Here is a 12,833-nt window from a genome sequence, read left to right as displayed (position 1 = left end):
GCCCCCAAGAGACTCAGAACAACTTCAAACTCCATTGGGCATGCCTACCAACAAGGCAGTATTTGTGGGATAAAATAAAAAGCAAAAAGTATAGTATAGTGTGCCACTATATACTAGGGTGATTTGTAATATATATTTCAGAAAGCTACAAGAAAGGATTTTGAATGTTTTCACCATAAAGAAATGATAAATGCCTGAGAAGATAGATATATTTAACCTGATTTAAACACTACACAATATATAATGTATACCACATATTATAATTTTTATATATGAGTCAAAAAATAAATTTATAGCACTCCTGGGAATAGAGCTCAGTGGTAGAGTATGTACCTACATGTGTGAGGTCCTGGGTAGGATCCTCAGTACTCAAAAAAATAATAATAATTTATAATCCCTAGTATCTAAATGAATAAGTAAATAAATAATTTAACTTAAATTTTTTTTTTTTTTTTTTTGGTACTGGGACTTGAACCCAGGGGTGCTTAACCACTAAGCTACATCCCCAGTCCTTTTTTATTTTTTGAGACAAGGTCTTGATAAGTTGCCGAGGCTGGCCTTGAACTTGAGATCCTCCTGCCTCAGCCACCCCAATCATTGGGATTACATAAGTGTGCCACAGAGCCTAACCAAAAGGCTCTTTTTGATCCAACCAAGTGCTCTCTTGCCCTGTTTCCTTTAGTGAATGAGCAAAGGGAAAGAGCCTGAATGGAAACGGCCAAGCCACAGCTCATAATCAGTTTGCTCTTCACCCTTCCTAGGATTACCAGGACCTCTTTCCTGAGCAAGAAAAAATGCAGAGGAAAAAAAATGCAAACCTTCTGGCCTTTCTACGCTCAATAAGCTGTGAAAAAAAAAAGAAAGATCCTACTAGGAGGATGCTATTAACTGAGTAAAATGGAAAGGCAACATGGTATTGTAACTAAGAAACCTTGCTTTGGGATCACCAGACCTGGCTTTTTATTTACTAGCTGTACAACAGCTTCTCTGAATTGATCTATCTATAGGCAAGAGGTAATAAGAATTTCCCATGTAAGAATTATTATGAGGAAACATAAAATGATATATACAGAGAGAATTTAGCACTAGCTGGGTATAGTGGGTATACCTCGGTATACTCCACAACTTGGGAAGCCTGAGGCAGGATGATTGAAAGTTTGAGGTCAGCCTCGGTAACTTGGTGAGACCCCATCTCAAAATAAAGGGCTAGGGGCCAGGCATGGTGGCACATGCCTGTAATCCCAGTGACTTGGGAGGCTAAGATAGGAGGATCACAAATTCAAAGCCAGCCTCAGCAACTTAGTGAGGCCCTAAGCAACTTAGACTCTATCTCTAAATAAAATATAAAAAAGGGCTGGGGGTGTGGCTCAGTGGTGAAGTACCCCTGGGTTCAATCTCCAATGCCAAACAGAAAATAAATTTAAAAACAAGGCTGGGGGGCTGGGGATGTGGCTCAAGTGGTAGCGCACTTGCCTGGCATGTGTGCGGCCCGGGTTCGATCCTCAGCACCACATACAAACAAAGATGTTGTCTCTGCCGAAAACTAAAATGTAAATAAAATATTTAAAAAAAAAAAAAAACAAGGCTGGGGATATAGCTCAGTTGTAGAGCACCCCTGGGTTTAACCTGCAGTACAACCAAAAAAAAAAAAAAAAAAAAAGAGCCTGGATGATAGCAAAAACTTATTTGGAAAGAAAAAAAAAAAGGCATGCTTATATTATTAAAGAAAAACAGTGGGGCTAGGATTATGGCTCAGTGGTAGAGCACTTGCCTAGCATGTGTGAGGCACTGTGTTCAATCCTCAGCACCACATAAAAATTAAAAAATAAATACGTTTCCAGGGCTGGAGATGTGGCTCAAGCGGTAGCACGCTCACCTGGCATGCGTGCGGCCCAGGTTCGATCCTCAGCACCACATACAAACAAAGATCTTGTGTCTGCCGAAAACTAAAAAATAAATATTAAAAAATTCTCTCTCTCTCTCTCTCAAAAAAAAAAAAAAAAAGGTACATGTCCATCTACAACTAAAAAAAATTAGATGTTAAAAAAAAAAGAAAGAAAATCAATGTCCCATTCCTTTCTATCTCCCAATCACAAGAGATAACACAGAACAGTGGGGATTTGAGGAAAACCTATTTTGATCTGAATTTCTCATTAATCAGCCTACGTCCTTTGGCAAGCTACTATACTTTTCTCAAGTGTACAATTAAGGAAGATAGACGAGATCAATGTATCCAAAGTGTGGAACTTGTCTATGACAACAAATAATACTTAGATCAATTTACAAAGTAAAAAGTTCCTTTTACGGTTGTCTTTCAACTTTTCTGATCCTATGGAGGAGATCTCTATTTGGTGTCCAAATATCTTTTCTTTTGCAGGGGTAGGTACCAGGGATTAAACTTGGGGGCACTTGACCACTGAGCCACTTTACCAGCCTATTTTGAATTTTATTTAGAGACAGGGTCTCACTGAGTTGTTTAACACCTTGTTTTTGCTGAGGCTGCTTTTGAACTCGCAATCCTCATGCCTCAGCCTCCTGAGCCACTGGGATTACAGGCGTGCACCACTGTACTATGGTGCACCAGCTAGAATGTCTTTTTTTAAAAATATTATTATTATATTTTTTAGATGTAGGTGGACACAACACCTTTGTTTTATTTTTATGTGGTGCTAAGGATTGAACCCAGGGCCTCACACATGCTAGGCAAGCACTCCACCTCTGAGCCACAACCCGAGCCCTAGGATGTCTTTTTAACACCTTTCCCATACTTGCTAATCTCTTGAATAAACAGAAATCTGGCTTAGAACCTTCTGCAACAGGCAGAATTAAGCTATGATTTAAAAATGTTGCTTTGGGCTGGGGATGTGGCTCAAGCGGTAGCGCGCTCGCCTGGCATGCGTGCGGCCCGGGTTCGATCCTCAGCACCACATACAAACAAAGATGTTGTGTCCGCCAAAAACTAAAATAAATAAATAAATATTTAAAAAAAAATAAAATAAAATAAAAATTAAAATGTTGCTTTGTTTTCATTGTGTTTATTTCCATAATTACCTTAAATTACAGGAAGTGATATTAATTTTCACACAGGGTAGCAATTTAACTTTATTTATTTTTGATACCAGGAATTGAACCCAGGGGTGCTTGCCAACTGAGCCACATCCCCAGCTCCCCATATTTTTTACTTTGAGATAGGGCCTCACTAAGTCACTGAGGCTGGCCTCAACTTGTGATCCTCCTGCATTACTGGGATTATAGGCGTGCGCTACCACATCCAGCACAATTTAACTTTTTAAAAGTCTATCTGAGGGGCTGGCACTGTAGCTCAGTGGTAGAGCACTTGCCTAGCACATATGAGGCCCTGGTACCACATAAAAATAAATAAATAAAATAAAGATATTGTGTCCATCTATAGCCCCAGCCCAAATATTTTTTTTAAAAAAAGGTATAGCTGGTAAAAATGAATCCTAATATTATGTATAATTACAATGTACTAATGGAAAATATGGAAAAAGTAAAAATTTTTTAAAAAGAGGTATATTTATGTCAGTTAAAAAAAAGGGCTGGGTGTGGTGAGGCATCCCTGTAATCCCAGCAACTTGGGAGGCTGAGGCAAGAGAACTGCAAATTTGAGGCCAACCTGGACAACTTAGCTAGAACCTGTCTCAAAATAAAATTAAAAAAAAAAAAAAATGTTTTTAAAGGGTTGAGGATTGGGCTGGGGATATGGCTCAGTTGATAGAGTGCTTGCCTCGCATGCACAAGGTCCTGGGTTCAATCCCCAGCACCACAAAAACAATCAAACAAACAAATAAATAAATAGATGGCTGAGGATATAGCTCAGTAGTAGCACTCCTGGGTTCAATTCCCACTACTGCAATAATAAAAAAAAAAAGTGAAAATATATTTATATCAGTTTAAAAAAAAAAAAGGAGAGGACAATTTAAAAGCAGCATAAAAAGTAACAGGTAGCAAAACTGTGATGGTGGCACTAGAATTTTTGAAAACAGGTAGATTTTGCAGTCCTAACAGTATTGGTACCCTGAAAGGAAAGGCTGCAGATCACATTCCAGGCCTTCCTGCAAGGTTCCTCTTCCACCTCTACCATGAAGCCTCTTCCAACACAGTGGCCTGATTAAAAGTCACTCCCTCCACTGTGCTCCCAGATCAAGTTCTACACCTGTGAATTTAAGCATTTATTAATAGCCATCTCTATATTTCCCTCTCCTCTAGAATGTGAGCACCTTGAGACAGGAGTTATATCCTGCTATTTTACCCATAAGACATCTATTATGATGCTCTTTGTCTGACACAAAATAGGTGCTTGATGAATATTTGCTGAAAAAATGACCTAACACTTCCCCCCCAACATTTTTTTGTTGTTGTTGTTAAATGAGAAAACAAAAGACAATAGAAGAAGAACGTTGTTGTCAGAGATCCTAGTGTCATAACTCCAATCCAGCACCTCTTATCCCCTATACTGGGTAGCAGAATACCTTTCTGACCTCAGCTTCAAGTACTATATTAAATGAGAATTCAGTATCTTTTTTTCTTTTTTGATACTGGGGTTTGAAAACAGAGGCACTTTACCACAAAAATTACACCCCAGTCCTTTTTTTATTCTTTATTTTGAGATAGTGTACAGCTAAATTGCTCAGGCTGGTCTTAAATTTGGGATTCTTCTGCCTCAGCCTTCCAAATCTCTGAGATTAGAGGTGTTCATCACCATGCCTGGCTTCATTAACCCACTTTATTTTTTTATGGCTTCTAAATATAAAATTTTTATGTTAAAATTGATAAAGTTCTTTTCTTTTTTTTTCCTTTTTTTAAAAAATTTTATTGTTGGTTGTTCAAAACATTACATAGTTCTTGATATATCATATTTCACACTTTGATTCAAGTGGGTTATGAACTCCCATTTTTACCCCGTATACAGATTGCAGAATCACATCAGTTACACATCCATTGATTTACATATTGCCATACTAGTGTCTGTTGTATTCTGCTGCCTTTCCTATCCTCTACTATCCCCCCTCCCCTCCCCTCCCCTCCCCTCTTCTCTCTCTACCCCCTCTACTGTAATTCATTTCTCCCCCTTCATTAACCCACTTTAAAGAGATCTCATCACATGCAGTGTTTGGAAAAGCAAATCATTCTTCAAGAAATTTAGCATTTTCAAGAAGAAACCAGTCATACCAGCACAAGGCAATTATAAAGGCACTTTTGACAGCATAGAATGGAACTAGGTAAATATCTGAGGACATTCCTTCCATTTCCTTCTAATGGCAGATGTAATGCTAAAAAATACTAGGCTTGAAAAATAGAGCTCACTCTTATCATAAATGACATACGCGTATCAGAGAACTTCATCATAAGGAAATTATATACATCTAAGGGAGTAGTATTAAAATAGGAAAAACAGTAAGGAAGAGCCTATTTCAAATTCAGAGGTTGCCCCTACCAAAATATGGACATTTCTCTATTACATTTAGCATGTTTTGGGGGGCTTAGGCAAGTACCTAATAAGCAAGTAGACTGGAAGAATCTTTAAGCTATGTAGGAAATAGTATTCTAACTACAATAAATCTGTCAACAAAAGGTACAGGCGCTGGATGCAGTGGTGCATGCCTGTAATCTCAGCAGCTTGGGAGGCTGAGAAAGGAGGATCGAAAGTTCAAAGCCAGCCTCAGCAAAAGCAAATCACTAAGTAACTAAGTGAGACCCTGTCTCTAAATAAAATTCAAAATAGGGCTGGAGATGTGGTTCCATGGTTAAGTGCCCCTGAGTTCAATCCCCAGTACCCCCCCCCAAAAAAAAAAAGGTACAGGCCAGCTACACTAAATAAGTCTCTGTAGATTCTTATTAAAAATATAAATTAAAATCCAGCATGGTTTCTTTATTTACCACACCTATTTACTATTCTATCTCCATTATTAATATTGTAATGCAGGGTTCCCATTTGGGGATGATTAAGTCCCTGTTCCCAAAGCCTTTTGCTGATACTACAAAGGATCCATTGGAAAGCTGAAAAGGTAGACCCAGATGTTGCTCCCAACATGTAATCAGTAGGAGATAAGGCCTGGGCCTCTGAGCTTAATAACAGGGTTAGGCCTATAGTCAGCCCAGTGGTTATAAGCTCAGACTTTGAGAGAGAGTCAGTTTCTCCATCTATGAGAGAGAGACAATAGCCAGATACAGTAAAACATGCTTGCAATCCCAGCAAATTGGGAGGCTAAGGTAGGAGGATAACAAGTTTGAGGGCAGCTCAGCAATTTGGTAAGATACTGTCTCAAAATTAAAAAATAAAAATAAAAAGGGTTGGGATATGGCTTAGTGGTAAAGCACCCCTGGGTTCAATCCTCAATACTAGGGGTAGTGGCAGCGGGAAGAGTATATGGACTCTCAGGGCTAGGGAAGTAGCTCAGTGGTCACACACTTGCCTACTATGTGCAAGACCATGGGTTTGATCCCCAGCTTCACAAAAAAAAAGAAAAAGAAAAGAAAAAAAAGAAAGAAAGAAAAAGAAAAAACAAGGATATGGATTCTAGAGCAAGACCGCCTGCATTCAAGTCCTGGCTCTTCCAGTTAAAAGAACTTCTTTGTGTCTCAGTTTCTTTATGTGCAAACCATCTATCAGTTTTATAGTGTTAATGTGAAAATTAAATTCAATAGTAACATATAAAGTCACTAGAAGAATAGCTAGCCGGGCTGGGGATGTGGCTCAAGCGGTAGTGCGCTCGCCTGGCATGCGTGCAGCCCGGGTTCGATCCTCAGCACCACATACAAACAAAGATGTTATGTCCGCCAAAAACTAAAAAATAAATATTAAAATTCTCTCTCTCTCTCTCTCCCTCTCTCTCTCTCTTTAAAAAAAAGAATAGCTAGCCCCTAATCACAGTACTTAATAAATGTTATCTTTTTTTTTAATACTGAGGATTGAAACCAGTAGCCACCATTGAGCTATATCCCCAGCCTTTTTTATTTTTATTTTTTTATCTTGAGAGATGGTGTCACTAAATTGCCCAGGCTGGCCTTGAACCTGCAATCTTCCTGCATAATCCTCCAAAGTGAAGGATTACAGGTGTGTGCCACTACACCTGACTGTATTGTTACTTTTTATAATGATTCCAATTACAGCTGTTATTTTAGAGAACTTAATACTAACTTGATTATATTTACCTTGGAATTAAAATGAAATGTGTTTGCTTTCTCTAAACACAAATTAATTGATTATAAAGGGAAAGAAGGGTGGTAGGTACAATGTAAAAGTGTGCAAGACAGCAACTGGAAACAGACCAGGAGAAAACACATGCTGTGGATAATCCAAGCACAGATTATGCAAATATAAGGGAAGTAGGTAAAGCTGGGTGCTACGGCACACATTTATAGTCCCAACTTCTTAGAAAGCTAAAGTGGGACAATCCCTTGAACCCACAAGCTGGAGGCTATCCTGAATAAACAAAGCAAGACCTTATCTCAAAACAAAACAAAAAAACACAGAAAACAAATAAATAAATACATGAAGTAAATAAGATGGATAAAGGGATAGATAAATATATTTGTAAAAAAGCAAACACAGTAAAAGGTTAATGGTGGAATCTGGATTGTGGCTATACGAGTGCTTGTTGCAAAATCCAATTTTGCTTTGTGTTTAAAATTTTTCATATTAAGCTGGTCAGGGTGGGAGAAAACAGAGGCATCAGCCCAAGTTTTGAGTCAGAGCCACGCTGCCTATCCTCAAAGCCCAAACTCTATAGCAAACTTGGAAAAACCTAATGGTTTTGGAACTCTTGCTCATCATCAATACTTTCCTACATCAAAGGAGCAGTGCTCAGGTGCTAGCCTACACCACCACAGCACAAATAGATATAAGCAGAGAAGTGCCGCCTGAGAAGTGTCAACCTCACAGCATTGACATTATCACCCCTACTCAGGAAAACCTCAGAAATAAGGCTCAAGGATAAGGAATGGCAGGTGGAGGGTAGACTGATGGGATACACTCACTCATGGACTCTGTTGTCACCATAGAGATCACTCAGGCCAAAGCTGATGTAGTGCCAATGCTCAGGAATGTTGGCAGAAGGGCTCCCCATGTTCCTGTACATGCTAACATAGTCCAAGGGGTCTGGGCCACCCAACCTGAAAAAGACAAAAGACAGGGGTGTCAGTATGATCCTGGAAACCAGACAATGTCAAACTGAGGGGCTCTGCTTTGCAACTCAAAGGCCCCATCCTGGAGGAATCTGGGACAAAAGATAACTAAGGGGAGGCTACACCTCTCTGAGGATGAGACCAAGGGATAAGCAGCTGAGGCTGCCCAATTCCCCATGTACAAGAAGCTCCATTCTCTTACCTCCAACAGGCAGGGCCTCTTTTAGAAATAAAACAGACTGGGTGGTTGCCCATTTTGTTTTCTCCTGTTTCAAATTACTGATCCCAAATGGGATTGGCAGGGATTAACTCTTCTTCTATGGTGCCTGTAAACATGCCAAGCTTCAAGGCAAGAGGTACATCAGTCAATCAATTGGCCTCTGTTGAATGACCATCCGGAGCATCCCCAATGGGCATTGTTCCTGGAAGCAGAGGCTCTGCTCCAGTCCTGCCTCTTAGACAGCTAATTCCTGAAAGACTATATTGTGCCCTATGTTAATTACAGTTTGTTCTAAACAAACCAAAAGCCTCTAGTCCAAGCACACCCTGCCCTGCACCCCATAGACCAAAGCTGGTCTTTTATCATTGTAAGTGACAAAGGCCAAACTTAGGCTAGTGCAGCTCTGCACAGAGCACTGCAGCAGAAGCAGGCTGAGCCCTGTGAGTGCCTGCATCCCGATAATCCCAGGAGACTGCTGCCTCAAAGAGAGAGCTGGGACATTAAATGACTTGGGGCCCTGAGGACCACATTAAATTTCTCTCACAATTTCAACAGAGAAGTAATTGAGGAAGAGATTCAGTCATTATTTCACTCTGAGAATTTAATTCAATAAAGGTTCCCTTTAGTAGCATAATTAGTGCTTTAAAAAAAAAATCTTCAGAATGGACAGGGACACTTGGTAGACTTGAAAAACTGACTAAATGGAAACCATCAGCAGAAGGAAGTCTGCATTTAGCCACAAACGCTGCTTTTGAGCTGCCTCAAATACCTGACCATGGGGGGGCGGGGAGCTGGGGTTGTGGCTCAGTGGTAGAGCGCTCCCCTAGCATGGGCGAGGCCCAGGGTTCGATCCTCAGCACCACATAAAAATAAATTAATTAATTAAAGATATTGTATCCAACTACAACTAAAAAAATAGATATTTAAAAAAAAATACCTGACCATCCCACGGGCTGCAAAAACTTGCTGGCTCCTGGGACTCTGATAGAGTGTACTCTGCAAGTGTATTAGTTGCTGAAGGGAAACTAATGACCAACAGAAGACACAGGCAGGTAATTCCACTATGGGTGCCAGTACCATGCAATTTTACACTATTTAAAACCAATAGGTTGGGCTGAGGATGTAGTTCAGTAGTACAGCCCTGAGTTCAACACCCAGCAGCGTGCACTCACGCACACACACACACACACACACACACACACAGTAGGTACTGTTTTATCCTCTTTGTCAGGATATAATTTGCCTTTGTAGAAATCCTCATTTTTTTCTGCTAGGAAAGATGTTATTTATAGAACTTATAAGAAAGTTATTGCAAATAGCTTAGAATCTCAACTGAATGAGTTAGGAAAAGGGAAAAATCTTCCCTTTTCCTAACTCATTCAGTTAGGATTTCATATGCCTAATTCCATGACTGCGTTTAGAAAAGTTTGCAGGGGGAAGGAAGAAAGAAAAGGGTAGATATCCCTGGAAGAACCCCATTACAGCTGCAGAACCCCAGAACAGTTGGAGGTGACTACAAGTCCCACATCTGCTCTAGTTTCTTGCTGCAAATTCCCATTGGTGCCCCTCCTACAGCCTAGGACCATCCAGCAACAAGCAGTGAAACTGTGTTCACTATTCCCTGCTCCAACTGCCACACCACTGCAGTACTCCTGCCCACCAAGTTTCCCAGGAGGATGTCACATTAAGAAAAAGTTTACTAAGAGTCAAGGAATGACCAAGTATCCAACAAAGTTAGCCCCTATTGCCAAGCTATGAGTGTTCTATTCTAATACTCAGACTCAGGTGAGTATGTGGAAAACAATCAATTTTGCACTTGGAAACAGATATTATCCAGGGGCCCAGAGTATCCTTCACCTTAATTCCTCAAACATCTGACTTTTCTCCACAGGGCAGTTGCAAGATTGGCATGGAGCCAGGGCATAGGCTCTGCCTTTCTGCTTTGATACTTGCTAATCAAAGTCTCAGTTTTCAACCAAAATGTCCCTGTTGGTCAGGGACGACTTCCAAAGAGCCACCCCTTTACTGTAAAAATAATTCCAAGGCACCCTGGGCCATAGCCAGACCCAGGCAGCCTGGATCAGTCATCCTCCTACAAGAGCTAAAGAGGATGATGTGAAATATAAGGGATATGAATTAATTTCAGTATCTTAATTTTGTAAATTCCACCCCTCCCTCTGAATCTTAGAAAGAACCACACACTGAACTATTCTCAGATTTTTCTGCATCTAGGTGGAATTTCTAATTTCACAAAGTGCTACACAATCCCCCTTATTTGAAATTGCATGCTGGCCCATCTCTAAAGATGGCCTGGCTAAAAAGCCTGCTGCAGGAATTTAAAATACTGCTGTATTAGTAATACTAACTGTTCTTAGTTCTTTGCATGGTGCTTCAATACCTTTTACACACAATTCTAACCCTGATGACCACTTAGGGACATAAAAACAGTTGCCCTGTGTAGGGATTTCCCACTCTCAAATGAGACCTGAACAAAAAACATGCAGAGCCAGCCCTACTTTTCTCATGACACAGACAAGTTCATCACAACACAGTTAGATACAGAGGTGCAATTAGAACAGGTGATTAAGTTAGCAAGAGCTACTTTCCATTCAGAAGCACTCTTCAAAAACTCCTCTCACCTAAAGAACAGTTTGCCAGAGAGAACTGGTCTTCCCACCACACTTCCTCTGGGCTACCAGGACAGAAAAGGGTGCTCCCTATGGCTCCTCCTTAGCAGGTGGCTGATTTCCAGGCCCTTCACATTGTCAGCCTTCTCCACATTCTCTCTGATGGCCTGAGCCCTATACAGCCTAATGACTGTCATCTCCAGAGGCAATAAGAGGTGGTCATGCAGAAGACTCAGTCCTAAAAGGAGAGGTAGCCAACAAAGACATCCACTTCTCCCATCAGGTCTACTCTCTGCCATCAGCCAAGAACCTGCCTGAAAGACCTTTAGTACCCCCTGAAAGAGGACTTTTAAAACAGTGTCTGCATGAATGTGGTCTTGGACAGATTCAACCAGTTCCTCAGTCAACTTTTGGTCCACAAAGACCAGAGGACAGGCTGTTTTTCAGTCTTCATAACACCTGTTTTGTCTAAAGGCTGAAGTAAAAACAGTTTGCAAACAATGGTAAACTACCCCAAGAGCAGCCCATCAGCAAAATGGCCCTTAAGAGAGTGACTTGAAGGTTACCCTGGGCTTCCCAGTGAAACTGCTGCCTCAGTTCTAAAGCTGTGGAGAAGCAGCTTCGTTTAATGTCCCAGGGCACTTCTTTCTTCCCTGCCCACTAGCCAGGTCTCTCCATTATTTACTTCCCACTGGAAATGGGAAGCTGAGGTTCCTTCAATCCTGAGTTAAACCATGGCTCTCTGCTCCTGATATTCACTAACGTCTCAAAGCAAAGGAGCTGCAAAGCCAAAAGGAAGTTCTGCAGAGAGAAAGAGAACTGTGCAGAGTAAGCAAAAAGTTTATCAGGAAGAGTTGCTCCATCAAACTCAAAAGCAATAGCTTTACAATGATACGACTCCGGAGTTCATCCCGAAGGTATCAAAAGGAGACCTCCTCTTCATCTCCTTACAAGAACAGCGCTCTCATCCTGCTCGGCTTGTAACCCAAAGACAGTCCCAGGACCCCCAGACTCGCTCCTAGCCCATGCATTGTGAGCTTCTCCAGCCTCGCTCCTCCAGAGCCCTCTAATATGCTCCCCAGGCCCCGCCTCGCCTCCCCCATCCCACTTCAGCAGCCCCCCTTGGCTTCCCCTCGCCCACTAATGATCCCCTAAAGGTGCCCCCTCCTTTCACCACGTTTACAATTCCCTCTCATACCGTTCCCCCTCTGCTCCAACACACACCCCCAGTTCTCACTCTGTTCTCTTAATCTCGGTTAACCCTTCTCTACCCACAGGTTCCGTTAACCCCTTTGTCCCCATTCCTAACTTCGGCCTTAACCCATTCTCTCGCAGCAGGAAGCACTCCTTCCAAGTGCCTTAACCATTCACGTCCCCTCCACCTCCTCCCACTCCCGCAAATTACTTCGCTCCCGGCGCTCTAAGCCTTCCCAGCCCGCCACTGTCCTCCCCGCGGCCCTGGGCATACCAGTACTTGACGATAGCGGTAACCTGGAGGGGGTTCGGCTGGTCAGGGTAAAGGCGGCGGCACTCTCCGTAGATGGCGTGCAGTCCCGGAGGGAAGAGCGAGGCGAAGGCCGGAGGGGCAGTAGGGCCAGGGGCCGGGGGCGCGGTGGGGCCGGGGGCGCCGCTAGGCCGCAGCTCCGCCATCTGGGTGCGTAGGGCACTGTGGAAACCTGGGAGGGCGGAGGAGGGCGAGCGTACTGACCGGCCAGAGGGCTGACTCGGTGGGTGCGACTCCCGGTGGCGACGGGGGCTGCAGCGAGGTCTAGCTCTGCGCCTGCGCACGGTGCACTGTCCACCCAAGCCGTCGCCGCCTCGGAGTCTGCCAGAGGGTG

The 12,833-nt window shown here is 42.3% G+C and overlaps 1 protein-coding gene across 13 annotated transcripts in view; it reads right to left on the bottom strand.

The window, feature by feature from the left end:
• Positions 1 to 12,833, bottom strand: part of Sufu (SUFU negative regulator of hedgehog signaling) — a 119,147-nt gene extending 106,314 nt beyond the window's left edge. For 12 of the 13 annotated variants that reach the window (XR_009227317.1, XR_009227318.1, XR_009227319.1 and 9 more), the window contains exons 1-2: positions 12,464 to 12,833; positions 8,002 to 8,136 (exon numbers count right to left, since the gene is read on the bottom strand). Coding sequence is in view for 8 of the 13 variants with exons in the window: in XM_046449988.2 (XP_046305944.1) it covers positions 8,002 to 8,136; positions 12,464 to 12,645 (317 nt within the window). In the remaining 5 variants the exon portion in view is untranslated. The remainder of the gene's footprint in view (positions 1 to 8,001; positions 8,137 to 12,463) is intronic. The other variant, XM_046449986.2, reaches the window with a different exon arrangement.

The sequence above is a fragment of the Marmota monax genome, unplaced genomic scaffold (genome assembly GCF_021218885.2).
Source record: "Marmota monax isolate L192 unplaced genomic scaffold, Marmota_monax_Labrador192_F-V1.1 WCK01_AAM20220418_F8-fsc00004, whole genome shotgun sequence".
NCBI lineage: Eukaryota > Metazoa > Chordata > Mammalia > Rodentia > Sciuridae > Marmota > Marmota monax.
Note: the sequence above shows the minus strand (reverse complement) of the source record. Positions and strands in the feature narration are given on the sequence as shown.